Source organism: Ovis aries, chromosome 11 (assembly GCF_016772045.2).
Source record: "Ovis aries strain OAR_USU_Benz2616 breed Rambouillet chromosome 11, ARS-UI_Ramb_v3.0, whole genome shotgun sequence".
NCBI classification, from domain to species: Eukaryota; Metazoa; Chordata; class Mammalia; order Artiodactyla; family Bovidae; genus Ovis; species Ovis aries.
In genome coordinates this window covers 22,802,860-22,819,651 of record NC_056064.1, presented here as the reverse complement: position 1 = coordinate 22,819,651, position 16,792 = coordinate 22,802,860, and the positions used below count along the sequence as shown (strand labels likewise).

General features: G+C 40.0%; 1 protein-coding gene across 1 annotated transcript in view; it reads right to left on the bottom strand.

Moving 5' to 3' along the window:
* Positions 1 to 16,792, bottom strand: part of RPA1 (replication protein A1) — a 43,260-nt gene that overhangs the window by 14,322 nt on the left and 12,146 nt on the right. The window contains 3 exon segments of the mRNA NM_001161889.1: positions 556 to 688; positions 2,957 to 3,049; positions 10,762 to 10,850. Coding sequence (NP_001155361.1) covers positions 556 to 688; positions 2,957 to 3,049; positions 10,762 to 10,850 — 315 coding nt within the window.

The following is a 16,792-nucleotide window of genomic DNA, read 5'->3' as shown; positions in this document are numbered from 1 at the left end:
ATGCCTTCTGAATTAGAACAAAGATTTATTTTTACTCATCAGACTATCAACTGGTTCTTAAAACTCTGTTGTTGCTGTTTAGCCACTAAATCGTATTTGACTCTTTGCAACCCCATGGACTGTAGCTCGCCAGGCTCCTCTGTCCTTGAGATTTCCCAGGCAAGGATACTGGAGTGGGTTGCCATTTCCTTCTCCAGGGGATCTTCCCGACCCAGGGATTGTACACACGCCTGTCGTCTCCTGCACTGGCACTCGGAGTCTTCACAGCTGAGCCACCAGGAAGCCCCCCTTAAAACATTAAATCTTTTAATTTTCAAGTTCTTTTAAAATGAATGAAGTTCCATAGGCTATGGCTGATTGCTCTTTCTGCCATTATTTTATTATGAAATAGTTAAAGGTTGCCACAATTTGTAACCCTTCTGGAAAAAAAAAAACACGGAGGAAACCTATTTTATGCATGGTAACCCTGAAGTTCACATATGAGTAACTCAAGAGCCCATAACAACCTCTTATACTCCTCAGTTCCTTCTAAACGTATTCTATGAAATAACTCACTTGGATTGGTATGGGGTGAGGCTGGCAATGGGTACCACTTTGGCCTGTGTTCCCCCAGAGCTGTTCACTTGGCTGGTACCGCCAGCTTTTCCAAATGTCTTTGAGGCACCAAAAGCCTTAGATGCAGTGGAAGCTTTAAAATCAAATACAAAGAAGGACAATCATTATTTTATTTAAATTTTATGGTAAGTTTTGTAAGAACTCTTAATTTACTAGTGACATCATATAAAATGAGAAGCCAAGGTTTTCCTTTTAAATAATCAAGAGATCTGGAAATCAAACAGAGACTGAAACGGGAGACTAGAGTGAGGTCTAAAATGAAGGCTGGGTGTACAGATGTTCAGGACTGAATCTGCTGACCTACATCCTGAGGTTGAGATAATTAGGTAATGAATCCAGACTCTGCTATTTCAGAGATGAATCTTTAAACTTTTCCCTTGTATCAGTAGGCAAGATAATAGGTTGGAGAAAGAAAATAACCTTGACTGAGAAGTGAAGACAAGCCACTGGTTGCATAAGAGAAAGCAAGAAGGAAAGGCTGGGAATTAAGGGACACAGTGGGGGAACCATCCGAAGTGAAGAGTACCTATTACAAACAAATCTCCTCAAAACACCCCCAGAAAACTCCCAGCTCTCAACTGGTCTTACAGGAACAGATCATCTAGAATGAAGTTTATGGGACTGGGTTTAATTGGGAGCAAAGGGCAACGAATCAGTCTTCTGTTTAAGATGAACAGGGGTCGGGGGGACTGGCTATCGTGGCCCCTTCTTGCCTCCTTTTCATCCAAGCCTACACAGCTGCCTTGCACTTGGGAAGAATGTGTCATTATGTAACACCTATAAGCAGAAGAAGGCCTTTACATGCACGCTGTTTCTATTACGATTCAACCTCCAAGTTCAGAAGCAATAATTTAGTCCAATGATTTAATATCTTCTATACCAAAATATTTCTTCAACATGGCATCCGGGTAGAAATGCGTATCTTCCATTATTCAGAATTTATTTACTGAGTTTCCACAGCAAGCACCACACTATTCTGGGTACTTACAGCACTTGGCAAAAAATAGACATAAACTGTCCCAGATCTTAAAATTTTCTAACTCGGGAGTCAAGAGACGGCTTACACACACAGCACTAACAGTCACCTCAAGGTAACTCAAGGAAGCACACACTGTCTGTAGAATATCTTATGTGTATGTGTAGAATATCGATCTCGTACGCAATATACAAGTATAAAAACACATACACATCCAGTCTGCATGCTGGCTGTTCCCCCTCAGTACACTTCCAGTCCTTTTCCTTTCAGCATCCAGTTACGTGTTCAGGGAACATTAACTTATTATTATTATTTTTTTAATGGATCTCAGTATGAGCCAAAGACAGACACAAGGATAAATCTGTCGGGGGTCAGAGAGTGGGGAGAAGAATAACATACTATTTGTATTTCAGCCTAAGAAAGTGAGTATTTTGGGGGTACTTACCATTTTAGATAATCTATTTCCTCACCTCCCTCCAACAGTACATAATTGGAGCGTTATATATAAATAGATCCACTTGTAAAGGGAGATGGCTAGAAGAGAGCTATTACAAGGCAGATAAAAACATCAAAGGCTGACCAGTGGGGAAAAAGACAGATGTCCTGAAAGTTTCACAGAAATGCTAGTGACGTCTTAACCCTGCTTTTTTTTTTTTTAGAACCTTAGCACTGAGGAATAGAAACTAATCATTGAGGGGAGGGGAGGGGAGGAAGCGTGTGTGAAGCTGTGACAGAAAAAAGAAACTCTAAAAATAAATTCCAACCAAATTCTACAAATCATAATTTTCACTGGTGGCATCACACACGAAGGGGTTCCTAAAGGAGAGGCCAGAGAGTAAACAAAGTGATTCCATTACAGTCTCTCAGGACCTGCTGAAGAGAAAGTCAGAAAGAAAAAACTATTTCTCATCCATGAGACAGAAGCAAGACCTATGACCAACATAAATGATACTGTCTTCAAGCTAAGATAAATACTCCCAAGAGCCCCAAACGGGAAACCTGGAGAGAGACAAACCAAATGAGTGAGTGGATCCTAGAGAGTTAAAAGGCGAGAATTTAAAAGTTATGTAATTCACATAGTCAAGAGGACGTTAAGTGAGAAACTACCAGATAAATTATTAACAGAGAATAGTGTATCATTCTGATTTTTTTAAAAGAAAAGCATACTAAGTATCTTTAAAAGACTGTCTTTAATCATTTTTTTCAATCACACACTTTACAATGAAAACTGGAATTATTCTTTGCAAGAAGCAACTGTCATGTGTGGCACTGTGAAAACTCCCTTTAGTCCCAGATTAAATTTCAAACCATCACTCAAAAGCCTGCCGCACGCAATCAGCACGCGTCCTTGGGTGGCAGCCTTACCCACTCCTGGGCTCCCATTCTGTTGCTGGGGCCTGCTGGTTGGTGGACTGGCTGCTGAGACAGGAGGAGGAACTACTGGCTGCTGTCCGTGTCCTGAAGATCAAAAGGGAAAGACCATTTTAGTGCCAATAATTTGCATTAAGAGATTTAAACTTAAGCAGAAGAAATATTCTGAGAAAGTATAAATTTGTGATTTTTGTCAAAGACTCTCCTGGGTCAGAATTCATGCTGGGGCACTTGATTGCATGCAGCGAAAGTGCTAGCGGTTCACTTTTGTTTTCATTACCTAAAAGGTTGGCTCCATTTACCTTTCACCTGCTTATAATTGATGGCTTTCGGTTTTAATGAGGTTGTCCCCTAAAGCCTTGCCCATTTCTCCTGCGTGAACCTGAAGTAAAGTCACTGGGCTGAATCGGTGACATTACCACTATTTCCATAGCAACAAATCGATGTTATCAACAGAACTGTGTTCACGGCAGGATCTATCAGAAGAAAAAGCTGGGTGGTAACAAAAACCTAAAAGCAGTTCAATTGTCTCTGAAGTGCTCCTGCTTCAAAGGGAAAGAAGACATTCAGAAAGGATTCTACCCTTTCCCTTCCAAACAAAGCAACCTTATTTTGCAACTGACAGTTGGTGGAAAATAAGAGTTGAAAGCGCCTTAGGTACCGTGAAGCGCGAGTGAACTGCCACAGCAGGAGAGATGAGGATGGAGTTCAGAAGCAGGTGTGTCAGGGAGACAGGGAGATTAAAAGGAAAAAGGAGGGGAAACAAACACGTCTCTCAAGCAGAAAATAAAAAAGGCCATGCCATCAGAGTATTTATTCGGCCCTCACCCTTTCTACAAATGTTGATGAAACTGAAGAATGTTAAAATACACTAATTAAAAGAAAAAATTTAGGAAATTTGATGTAGCCTTTGTGAGTGGCACTAAAAGTAGAAGTCAAATCTAATCTGGGCTGATCACCAAGAGTGCTTGCGGCACACAAGTGCAGCTCAAAACATTTCCTAGAGAGCCCTAAGAACAGACACACGGTGAGCACCCCTAGAATAGCTCCCTACCTGCCACCCTGCCTCTGCTGCTTCCATCCCTGGGTTTGTTCCCTACTGGGTTTTCCAAGGCCTTAATGCAAATGGGCACACTGTGCACTGATTTTATTTCCTTCTAATATTACTCGTAACTGGTGCCACTAAATGAGAGTTAACTGTGCCATTAGAGTAAAACAAATTTAGCATCAAATTAAAAGGGTTAAACAGAACTCTTTAGTTCTTCCTATGGAGAGAACTGAGAGGCCTTATTTACATAGAAAAAGAGCCAAGATTATCAACAATGAATTTTTGTGTCTGCTTTTCAGCTTTCCCATTACTCTAAACTTCCAGTGTCGCAAGAGATTGCATGGGAGAACTGTTCTCCTTTGACAGTGTGTCTTATGAAGTAGCATTCTGAAATTCTACAGTGAACCTTCCTTTAAATTAGTAGGGAAAAGATGAATTGCTCCACAAACAGTATTGAGTCCAAATAATTGGGAAAAAAATTAATCTGCATTTTTACCTGCTTCGGGAAATTTTATTCAAATGAACCAAATAATTTGAACAATTAAAGGTGGAACCATGAAGATACACCAACCCCTTCTGTACTCCACCCTAGTTCCTCCCATACTCCCACAGTCTCAAACACATCAACACTCTCAAGTCCCTTCCTCCCCACCGTGCCTGCTTCTCCAAGCATCTTGCTAAATAGGACATGGTCACAGGATCTTGCCAATCTCTTATGTTAATTTCTATCAAAATGTAACTAACTTTTAAGCAGTATCTGTAGTAGAAGGGTGGTTACCAGGGACTGGTGGGAGTGGGGAGTGACTGTTTAATGGGTGCAGGGTTTCAGTTTGGGATGATGGAAGAGTTCTGGAGGTGGATAGAAGTGGTGGCTGCACAAATGTGACTGGACTGAATGTCATTAACGACACACTTAAAAATTACTAAGACGTACATTTTATGTTATGTGTATTTTACCACAATTTTTAAAAAATGTAACTTATCTATTTACCTGTTGTGAGATCAATATTTTAAAACATTTAACATATGGGTTAAAATTAATGTTAAAATTTCTTTTTAATAGTACATAATAGCATAGTTCTATAACGACTGGATTCTTAGAGTCAATGAAATTTAGTATATTTTAATAAGACTCCAATTAGGCCCTGTGATAGACAAGTTCATAATAGCTACAATTTTTTGAATGCTTACTTAATGCACCAGGTACAAGGTTAAGTGCATTATTCCACTTACTCTTAAGCCCTCTATATAAACAGTACTATTGTACCCAATTAACAGATGAGAAAAGTGGGTTTAAGTGGTCAAGTAACTTGCCCAGAGTCACATAGCTAGGAAGAGGCAGAACCTTGTCTTGAACCCAGGTCTGTAGGACTAGATCCAATCAACTTCACTACCATCTAGTTAATTTTTAACCCTAAACAACCAATTCTGGCAGGCAGAAATATAATTATATAGAACATAACTAATAACTACAGTATCCAGTAGTTACCAAAAGCCACTAATAGTAAAATAACAGCTGAGAAAAATTAGACAACAGACAATAGAGTATACAGATTAACAAAAACCTCAGTTTCTACCAGTAATTACCTTCTTAACAATAACCACAAAGAATATAAGGAAGAGTCAATCCAATAAATACAATTTCTTGTTGGTAGAAAATAAACAGAGTCAGGCTGGAAAAAAAATTCCAAGTAGTATCTTTCAGTGATGAGTGACACTAATAACTAAGCATCATATTAAGAAATTTAAGTCTTAAGTAAAATACTATGGTTGGAAACAGTATAGGTACATAAGACTAACACATATACTGATTAAAAAAAATCCATAATGGTAAATACGGGATATTTAAAACCATCCAACCCAATACTGAATGAAACATGACCTGTGTTTGAATTTTACTTCTCATGCTTTAAAAATTCTCTAAATATCTTCACTCTTTACTTAATGTGGTACTAGTACCATGAGACGATTCCAGTGCACCCTTCGGAATTCCTCTGCCTAATTCTGGACTGGGTCTCATGAGTTAATTTTACTGGTCACCTGACATGTTACAGGTCTGGGTTAGGTGCTGGGAGGATACAAATCTAACTTTAGTTCTCTACCAGTAACAGTCTCTTTGCTTTCCAATGAACAGTTAGAAACCATTTCTGTGAAATACACCCATAAGGTAGTAGTCACTGTAACAAAGCTATTTCATGATGGCCCAAGTAACAATGTGTTATTGATCTAGTTACAACGAAATTCAATAGCAAATACTCTTGAACAGCAAAATCTCTGCCTCATTCCTCTATACTTAAACAGAAAGGAAGGAAGGGCCAGTAGAACTGAGCACTGGGACAAAGGAGTGTTTCCCATAGTTCTATGGGCCTCACCCCAAGTGGTAATTATCCATCACCCCTTTCAACTCCATCTTTACCTAAAATACTTTGCCCCTGAAAGACAACATGTTCAAAGCAGCCAGTCAATTAAACACAACATAAAAAACATAAGAAATCCGGCCAAAGGTAGTAAGTTGGGCAAATCACCTCTCCCTCAAGCCTACAGCATCCAGAGATTTCATAGAGATGCTAAGTATTGCTTTGTCTTGGCTTGCCTTCCTAAAAGCTGGGAATAACACAACCTACATGCTCATTTTAAAAACACTTTACTATTGCAAACAACTGTGATGTTCCTATTTAATATCTTGAAACTTTACCTGAATAGGCTGCAGCTTCCCTTTTCCAATGTAAAACACCAAGTTAATACGTTTGGTATAGGTAAAAATTAAAATCTAGAAGGCCCCACTTCTGAAAGAAGCATGGTGATGACCAAGTCCCAAACCTTCCCTTCTCCTAAAAATCATACAGAGTGACAAGAAGAATGAATGCTCGTCCCATAAACTAACATCCCATATACAGACTGCATCTTCAGTGAAGCTAGGGGAAAGAGACAAATTGCAAATTATGCGAAAGTGAGGCCCAAAACACCACAAAGACATCACAACTGTAAGAGAGAAGCAGCACGGATGATTCAGATACAAACAGTAAGGTCTCACCAGCACTAGAATAAAACATGGGTGACTGCCTTTATAACTCTGGCGTGAGGAAGATCTTTCCCACTACAGCTCAAAAATCCAAAGTCTTAAAAAGCTGGAAAATAGTCCAGGTTCGACGCATGATACTGGATGCTTGGGGCTGGTGCACTGAGACGACCCAGAGGGATGGTATGGGGAGGGAGGCCGGTTCAGGATGGGGAACACGTGTATACCTGTGGCGGATTCATGTTGATGTATGGCAAAACCAATACAATATTGTAAAGTAATTAACCTCCAATTAAATAAAAAAACTGGAAAATACAAGTTCATAAAAACAAAAGAAAACTTCTGCATAGCAAAAAAAACCCCACCATAAGCAAAGTCTGAAAGACACTGTTAACTTGTATCAGAGATGAAGGACTAATTCTATTTTTTAAAAAAGATATCTTAAAAATTGAGAAGAAAAAGATAAACAAAAGAAAAATGGACAACACAACAGTTCAGAGAATAAAAAGCCCTTAATTAAACATTTAAAAGGATGCTCATATTGCTCACAATACAAATTAAGCACTACACTGAGATCTGAGTTTTCATCTATCAGATTGATTTGAAACAAAAATCAAAAGATTAACAACATACTCTGTTGGCATAGCTGTGAAGAAACAAGTATTTTCACATATTGTTGGTGGGAATGCAAAATGATACTATCCTATGAAGGGAACGCAAGCATATCTACCTACCACAAACGCATTTATCCATGGATCCAACAATCTCACCTTTAACAACCAAAACCCCTCTGCCCATATACCTGCATATGTATAAGGTTATCTGCTGCAGCACTGTCTTAATAGCCAGAGTATGGAAACACCCAACTGCCCATCAATAAAAGGCTGGTTAAACTATGGAATAGTCATACAACACAATATGCTATACTGTTAACAAATGAATAAGTAAAAATGAGGAACATCTTTAAATATATATATGAAAATATCTCTAAGCTAAAATTAAAAAACAAAAACAGGACTGAAAAAAGACAGACAACATAGTGTACACAGTTGTCTAGCTGTTCAGTGTTGTTTTTCTAAAATCCTACCTTTGGTGTAAGCAAAGTGGATTATGAGTGAAAATACGTAATTTATGTACTTGATTATATTTTCATTAAGAAATCCCTTGAAGGACAAAAAGAAACCACTGAAACTGGTTACCTACAGAGGGCAGCAGTGAGTACGAACAAGTCAAGAGAAGGCAGGGGCAGGAGTAAGATTTCTCTAAATATTTAATTTTAGAGTTTTGCCTTCTGAAAGATGTTTTGCCTTCTGAAAGTAGATATTATCTACTCAAAATTAAAAACAAAAATTACTGTTTATTTAAAAAAATATGTCTATCTTAACATTTCAACTTTGAAAAGTATACAAGTTTTAATGGACAAATATGTGAACACAAAGCAGAGAAACAGCTCTAAGATTTGAAATAAACTGCCCCTGGATAGGAGCCAGAGGACAAAGAAGAGCTGGGCAGGGACATGTTTTTTTGTTTTTGCTTCAAAGAACACACTTGCAAAACTATTTGACTTTTAAAACTATGTACAAGACACGACAGAATAACAGAGACCAAGATGACCCTCCCACCAAAAATAACCAAAAAGAAGGCAAAATATTCATGAGACAAATGATTCTCAGGATACTGGACATTAAGCAACAAAGGACAGTATTTCCGAGACAGAGGAAACAAACAAGGCGAGTGTGACTGCCCCAGAGTACTGGAAGCCCTGAGGGTTTCCAGGCTGTGACACAGGAAGCGGGCATGGAGCAACCCCTGAGTTAAGGAGACGGAATTGAGCATGTGGGGAATAAGACAGGAGGGTTCTCAGGACAAAGCACCAGAGAAGACAGCTGCACGGAGAAAGGCCTCCAGAGATGATGGAAGGTTCCCCTCGAGGAGTCGGCGGCAGAGTACTGGTTGGCTGATCTCTGTGTGGAAGCTATCGGAAGCCAGGGAAAGAAAGAACCATCTGAGAAGGCCTCGGGGATCAGTGTCCAGTGCTTACAACAAGCTAGAAACAGCACCTGTACCTAACAGCCAGAATGGAAAACTTCACATTCACGGGGCATTGAGTAGGATACTGACGGTCTTGCCTCTGTACTATGAATAACCAGACCCAGAATAAATGCCACTCTCTGATCCCATCCAGCAAATTTTAAAAGCAACATCCCAAAAGATAAAACTGTTTCCAAATAATTTAACTGTATCCCCGAAAAAAATTCAAGAATATAAGTTTCCAGCACCCAACAGGGTATGAATCACAATGCCTGAATTCATTCCAAGATTACCAAGCACACAAAGCAGAAAAATACTCTTAATAAGGGGAAAAAAATTGACTGATTAAAATAAACCAAGAACTGATACTGATGCTATTCTAAAGCAGAGACATCATTTTGCCAACAAAGGTCTGTATAGTCAAAGCTATGGTTTTTCCAGTAGTCATGCACAGGTGTGAGTCGGACCATAAAGAAGGCTGAGAGTCAAAGAATTGATGCTTTCGAGAGGTTTCTTGAGAGTCCCTTGAACAGCAAGGAGATCAAACCAGTCAATCCTAAAGGAAATCAACCCTGAATATTGAACTTTGGCTACTTGATGCAAAGAGCCAACTCATTGGAAAAGACCCTGAAGCTGGGAAAGACTGAAGGCAGGAGAAGGGGATGACCAAGGATGAGATGATTGGATGGCATCACCGATTCAACGGACATGAGTTTGAGTGAACTCCCAGAGATAGTGAAGGACAGGGAAGCCTGTCAAGGGGTCACAAAGAGTCAGATACAACTGAGCGACTGAACAACAAAGTTAAGTCAACTGTTTCTCTGAGTTCTGAAAGCCACTGTAGAAAATTAATATAATTGAGGGCTTCCCTGGTGGCTCAGTGGTAAAGAATCTGCCTGCCAATACAGGAGACGTGGGTTCAATCCCTGATCAGGGACAATCCCACATGCTGCGGAGCAATCATGTCCATGTGCTGCAACTACTGAGCCAATGCACCACAACTACTGGAGCCCACAAGCCCTAGAGCCCGTGCTCCACAAGAGAAGCCACTGCAAGGAGAAGCCAAGCACCGCAGCTAGAGAGCAGCCTCCGCTAGCTGCGATCAGGGAAAGCCCATGCTCAGCAGCGAAGACTCAGCAGTGCCAAAAACACACAAACCAAAATTTTCAAAATCAATCTAATTGAATCAGAAGAGGGAACTGGAGGAATCTACGATTTACAGCCAGCTGGTCAGAAGCACAGATAACAAGCAGGACTTTCGACTGAAGGGAGCAGTGGTGGGGGGTGGGGTCAGGGGCGGGGATAAGGCAGTCTGGTGGGCCTGAGCCCTTACCCTGGGAGATCTGATGCCAACTCCAGGTACCCAGTGTCAGAATTAAACTGAATTGTAGGAGACCCAGCTGGTATCCATAGAGAACTGGAGAATGGCTTAATAGGGAGGAAAAAACCCACACATCTGGTCACAGTCAGAAATATGTATGATTGTTGCGTGCAGAGAAAAACAGAGGAGAGGTTTTTCCTTTACAGAGTCCTACCATCACTTTTTCAGTATTAAAAAAATATCTGAAAGAGTAACCTGTTACTCTTTCCTAGAGTAAGACCCCCCTTAGACGAACGAATGGAACTATAGCAAAAGGAAGCATTCCAGATCTATTAAGAGGTATTCAGCTGAGTGCTACGACCTATAAAAAAACATTTTACCTTCATTATAAGGTACCGGATTGCCAATCTTTGATCCAACTGCTTCAGCTGATTTCAAAACTTCTACCTCCATCAAAATAACCACTCTCCTACAAAGGCAAAGGAATAGAAACATGTTAGAAAAAATAAATTCAGAAGCCCTTAAAAATGACAAGGTACTTTAAAAGCCTTCCCCCAATAATCACTGTGATAAAAACTATTTCCCTTTGTCAACTGTTTTTCATTACTGAATAACTTGAGAACTATACGGTATCAATTCTTACATAAATATTTCCCTTAATCTTTCACTGCATCATTATCAAGCCCTTTTATGATTGCAGGGTTCTCGTTTCCCATTTAGTTCCTTAATTAAAATGCAGTGTCCTTACTACATACCGTATCTTCAAGGAGCAAATGACATGATAAGAATTTAGATTACTAAACCCGACAATATGTGGCACAACAAGAGATGATCTGTTTTTAGAAAAATATACTAATCTGAACAACTGCCCTTTCCCTGTGAAAACCAATATGACCATAGATTTTTTTTTTACTCTTTTTTTAAGGTGGTTTTGTGTTTTTTTAGTATTTTAAAGTCTTTATTGCATTTGTTACAATGTCACATCTGTTTTTTGTTTTGGTTCTTTGGCCACAAGCCATGTGGGATCTTGGTTCCCCAAGCAGGGATTGAACCTGCACCCCTTGCACCAGAAGGCAAAGTCTTACCCACTGGACCACCAGGGAAGTCCCCAAAGATATTTTTCATGTGATTACAATTAATTAAGAACTTACAGTTCTTTGTCTATCTTTCATTCTGATTAAAACCTTTCGGTAACTTCTCCAGGACCAACGACGGCAAGTTAGAGACCTTTCCACACGGCCGATGAGGCTCGGCCAGCTCTGGCTTTGCGCTTCTCTCTCCAGCTGATCTTGCTCCTGTGGCACCCTGCCCTCCACCATCTGTCTCCTTCTAGCTCCTGGTGTGTATCATGCTCTCTCCTGCCACAGGCCTCTGTACGTGCCTCTTTCTGATTGTGAGGGTCTCTCATTCTGCTTCATCTAATATTCATTTCAAACATCAGGTCTTCAAGGGACGCCTCTTTAATCTTTGCTTTAGATCAGCCTTCGGTTATACTCTTTTCTACAGCCATAATTTCCTTCCTTCGGATCACATCTCTCAGGTTTAATTAATGCAGGTGGACATATACTGGTTAATATCTGGGTTAACTGCATGTTCACTATTATTTACTCACAAATATGTTTTAGTTGTATATTCATTACTGATTACCTACTCCTCCTAGTAAGCTGCCCTTTCAGCCATGGCAGGTATCCTCCAGGGTTCACCTCAGCAACTGGTCCACAGTGGTTCTCAATATGTGCTTGAACAGGAATGCCATGATGATGTTTGTTTTCAATTTTTTTTAATTTAGTTTATTTATTTTTTGCCTGTGCTGAGTCTTCACTGCTGCTCAGGCTTTTCTCTAGTTACGGTAGTGGTGGTGGTTGGTGGTTTAGTTGCTAAGTTGTGTCCAGCTCTTGCAACACCATGGACTGTAGCCCGCCAGGCTCCTCTCTCCGTGGGATTCTCCAGGCAAGAATACTGGAGTGGGTTGCCACTGCCTTCTCCTATGTTCTTACTTTAAAAAGAACTGCAGTATGAAAGACTCTGAGAGGAACACAACTGGAGGCAGGGAGAAAAACAGAAGAACTGACGGGGGCCGGAATTAGCACAGTCTCGATGGACATTAAACAGAATAGACAGGGAATGTCCCTGACAGGCTAGTGGTTAGCGCTCCAAGCTTCCACTGCAGGAAGCAGAGGTTCAATCCCTGGTCACAGAACTAAGATCCCACATGCTGCACAGCACAGCAAAAAAAACCAAAAGGTAGCCAGTCTGGGCCAGTAGTTAAACAACAGCGAGCGCAACCTCATTGTGCTGTATTCTTTAAATGGTCTGCTGTGTTTTGGATTTTCACATACAACTCATCAGTTCATGCACCTTTAGCAGGTTTTCATATGAAGGCTATATTATTTCAATAAAATAAGCCTGAAACTATCTGTTCCTGAACATTACATACAGATTCACTATTTTAAAACTCTGATAGGTATTTAGTGGTGGATATTTAACTACTTTCCAAAATTATTCAAATTACTCCAGAACACAGAAAAAAACGGAAGGCTTGTTAATCATTTGGTATTATCCCAATACCAAAACCTAAAAAAAAAAAAAAAAACTAAAAAAACCGCTAACTTTATTCTGTAACATACATACATCCTAAATAAAACATGGGTAAGATAAACCCAGCAGCACACGAAAAGAATACACACAACACCAACTTGGAGAAAACACAGACGACAAGGACACATTGCAACCTGATACAGATACAATCAGCACAACTGAGACTGTGGAGACAGTGCATGAGGACAAAGGACCAAGGACCTGGCTTCCTCAACAGATGAACACTCAGGGGAGGAAAAGGAGATGGAGGAGGCACCTACACTCGCAGAGACTTAAAAGAACTGTCAGCCTACTGCACTGGGAGCTCCCCTTTGGATCCTGATACAGATAAAGTATTCACACACACACACACACACGAATACCTGGATACTGAACAGTGACAGAATATTTGGTATTTTAGGCACTAAAATAAAAGAGTTTTTTAAAAAGAACTACTACCTTTAAAAAATATATGCTAGGGACTTCCCAGCCACAAGGGACCACATATTACAAGACTTCATTTATGTGAAATGTCCAAAATAAGCAAATGCTATAGAGACAGAAAGTAGATCCATGGCTGTCTAGGGTCGGGGAGGATGGGGTGTTTGGGGGTGATAGCTAAAGGGTGCAGGGTTTATTTGGTGGGTAACAAAATATTCTAAAATTAATTGTGGTAATGGCTGGACAACTCTGTGTATAATAAAAACTATTTTACACTTTAAACAGATGAATTGTATGGGGTACGAACTATATCTCAAGAAGATGTCACAAAAAAGAAAGGAAGAGAGAAAGAAAAAGACCAACTCTGGCACAGACACAGGACTAGACAAACAGATCGATGGAAAAGATGGTAAACATAACAGAGCCAGATCAATGGAATACTGGTCTCCATCTACTTTTATCACCAACCAGCAATTCTCCACGTAGCTATCAGAATCATCTCTTGGAAAGTTTAAAATCTTTAAATCAGATCATACCAATACTCTGCCGCTCCAAAGTCTATAGTTTCCCATCATACTCAGAATAAACTCCTTACCGTAGACCTTCTATGATATGGACCATCCATTTGGGAAAAACTAAGCTAAATTCTTTCTTTATATCCCATATAAAAGTAAACCTCATATCAAATCACTATGTTGTACACCTGAAACTAATACTATAAATCAACTATACTTCAATAATAACAAAAACCCAAACTTTAAATAACTTAAAATAATCCAAGTGCTTTTAAAACTAAAAAGCAGAAACAAAACCAAATCTTAGATGAACTGCTGCTGCTGCTGCTGCTGCTAAGTCACGTCAGTTGTGTCCAACACTGTGCGACCCCATAGACGGAAGCCCACCAGGCTCCCCCGTCCCTGGGATTCTCCAGGCAAGAACACTGGAGTGGGTTGCCATTTCCTTCTCCAATGCATGAAAGTGAAAAGTGAAAGTGAAGTCGCCCAGGCGTGTCCGACTCTTAGCTATCCCATGGACTGTAGCTCACCAGGCTCCTCTGTCCATGGGATTTCCCAGGCAAGAGTACTGGAGTGGGGTGCCACTGCGTTTTCTATAGATGAACTGAAGTTTACTTAAAAAAAAAAAATTCACCAGGAGTGTCTGAAGCAAAGAAATGTTTTTATAATCCAGTCAGGAAGCTTCCTAAGCAAAATTCAGAAGCCATAAAGAAAAAAATGGACAAAACTAACTATATTTTTAAAAAGTTATTAACTCCTTATCATAAGACACCATAAACAGACTATGATACAGTGAGATAAAAGAATTAGTTGATATCCCTCATTTATAAAAAGCTTCTCCCTACTCTACCCTCAGCACACACATAAAAGACAAAGTATATAATCAAATGCTATTCAGAGAAGAACTACACATATCAATAAATATATGAAAAGATACTTGACCTCACAAACAGAATTTACTATTATATTTTAAATTAAAATAATGATTAGCAATTATTTTTTAAAAATCTGTAATACCTAGTACAATATGCCGACAAGGTTAAGGGGAAATGGTTATTTTTTTCCCCTAAAAAACAGATTTGTTGAAATATAACTCATATACCATAAAACTCACCCTTTAAAAGTATAATTCAGGGGTGGGAGGTGGGAGGGAGGGTCAAGAGGGAGGGGACATATGTATACCTATGGCTGATTCATGTTGATATATGGCAGAAACCAACACAATTCACTTCAGTCACTCAGTCCTGTCTGACTCTTTGAGACCCCATGAACTGCAGCACGCCAAGCCCCTTGTCCATCACCAACTCCCAGAGTTTACCCAAACTCATGTCCACTGAGTTGGTGATGCTATCCAAGCATCTCATCCTCTGTCGTCCCCTTCTCCTCCCACCTTCAATCTTTCCCAGCATCACAGTCTTTTCAAACAAGTCAGTGCTTCACATCAGGTGGCCAAAGTATTGGAGTTTCAGCTTCCACATCAGTCCTTCCAATGAACATTCAGGACTGATCTCTATTAGGATAGACTCACTGGATCTCCTTTCAGTCCAAGGGACTCTCAAGAATCTTCTCCAACACCACAGTTCAAAAGCATCAATTCTTCGGTGCTCAGCTTTCTTATAGTTCAAATCTCATATCCATACATGACTAATGGAAAAACCATAGCCTTGATGAGATGGACCTTTGTTGGCAAAGTAATGTTTCTGCTTTCTAATATGCTGTCTAGCTTGGTCACAACTTTTCTTCCAAGGAGTAAGTGTCTTTTAATTTCATGGCTGCAGTCACCACCTGCAGTGATTTTGGAGCCCGGCAAAATAAAGTCTGTCATTGTTTCCACTGTTTCTCCATCTATTTGCCATGAAGTAATGGGGCCGGATGCCATGATCTTAGTTTTCTGAATGTTGAGCTTTAAGCCAACTTTTTCACTCTCCTCTTTCATTTTCATCAAGAGGCTCTTTAATTCTTCACTTTCTGCCCTAAGGGTGGTATCATCTGCATATCTGAGGTTATCGATATTTATCCTGGCCATCTTGATTACAGCTTGTGCTTCATCTAGCCCAGCGTTTCTCAGGATGTGCTCTGCATATAAGTTAAATAAGCAGGGTGACAATATACAGCCTTGATGTACTCCTTTCCCTATTTGGAACCAGTCTGTTGTCCCATGTCCGGTTCTAACTGTTGCTTCTTGACTTACATACAGATTTCTCAAGAGGCAGGTTAGGTGGTCTGATATGTCCATCTCTTTCAGAATTTTCCACAGTTTGTGGTGATCCACACAGTCAAAGGCTTTGGCATAGTCAATAAAGCAGAAATAAGATTATTTCTGGAACTCTCTCGCTTTTTTGATGATCCAACGGATGTTGGCAATTTGATTTCTGGTTCCTCTGCCTTTTCTAAAACCAGCTTGAACATCAGGGAGTTCATGGTTCATGTATTATTGAAGCCTGGCTTGGAGAATTTTGAGCATTACTTTGCTAGCATGTGAGATGAGTGCAATTGTGTGGTGGGTTGAGCATTCTTTGGCATTGCCTTTCTTAGGGACTGGAAAGAAAACTGACCTTTTCCAGTCCTGTGGCCACTGCTGAGTTTTTCAAATTTGCTGGCATACTGAGTGCAGCATTTTCACAGCATCATCTTTTAGGATTTGAAAAAGCTCAACTGGAATTCCATCGCCTCCACTAGCTTTGTTTGTAGTGATGCTTCCTAAGGCCCACTTGACTTCACATTCCAGGATATCTGGCTCTAGGTGAGTGACCACACCGTCGTGATTATCTGGGTCATGAAGATCTGTTTTGTACAGTTCTTCTGTGTATTCTTGCCACCTCTTCTTAATGTCTTCTGCTTCTGTTAGATCCATACCATTTTTGTCCTTTATTGACCC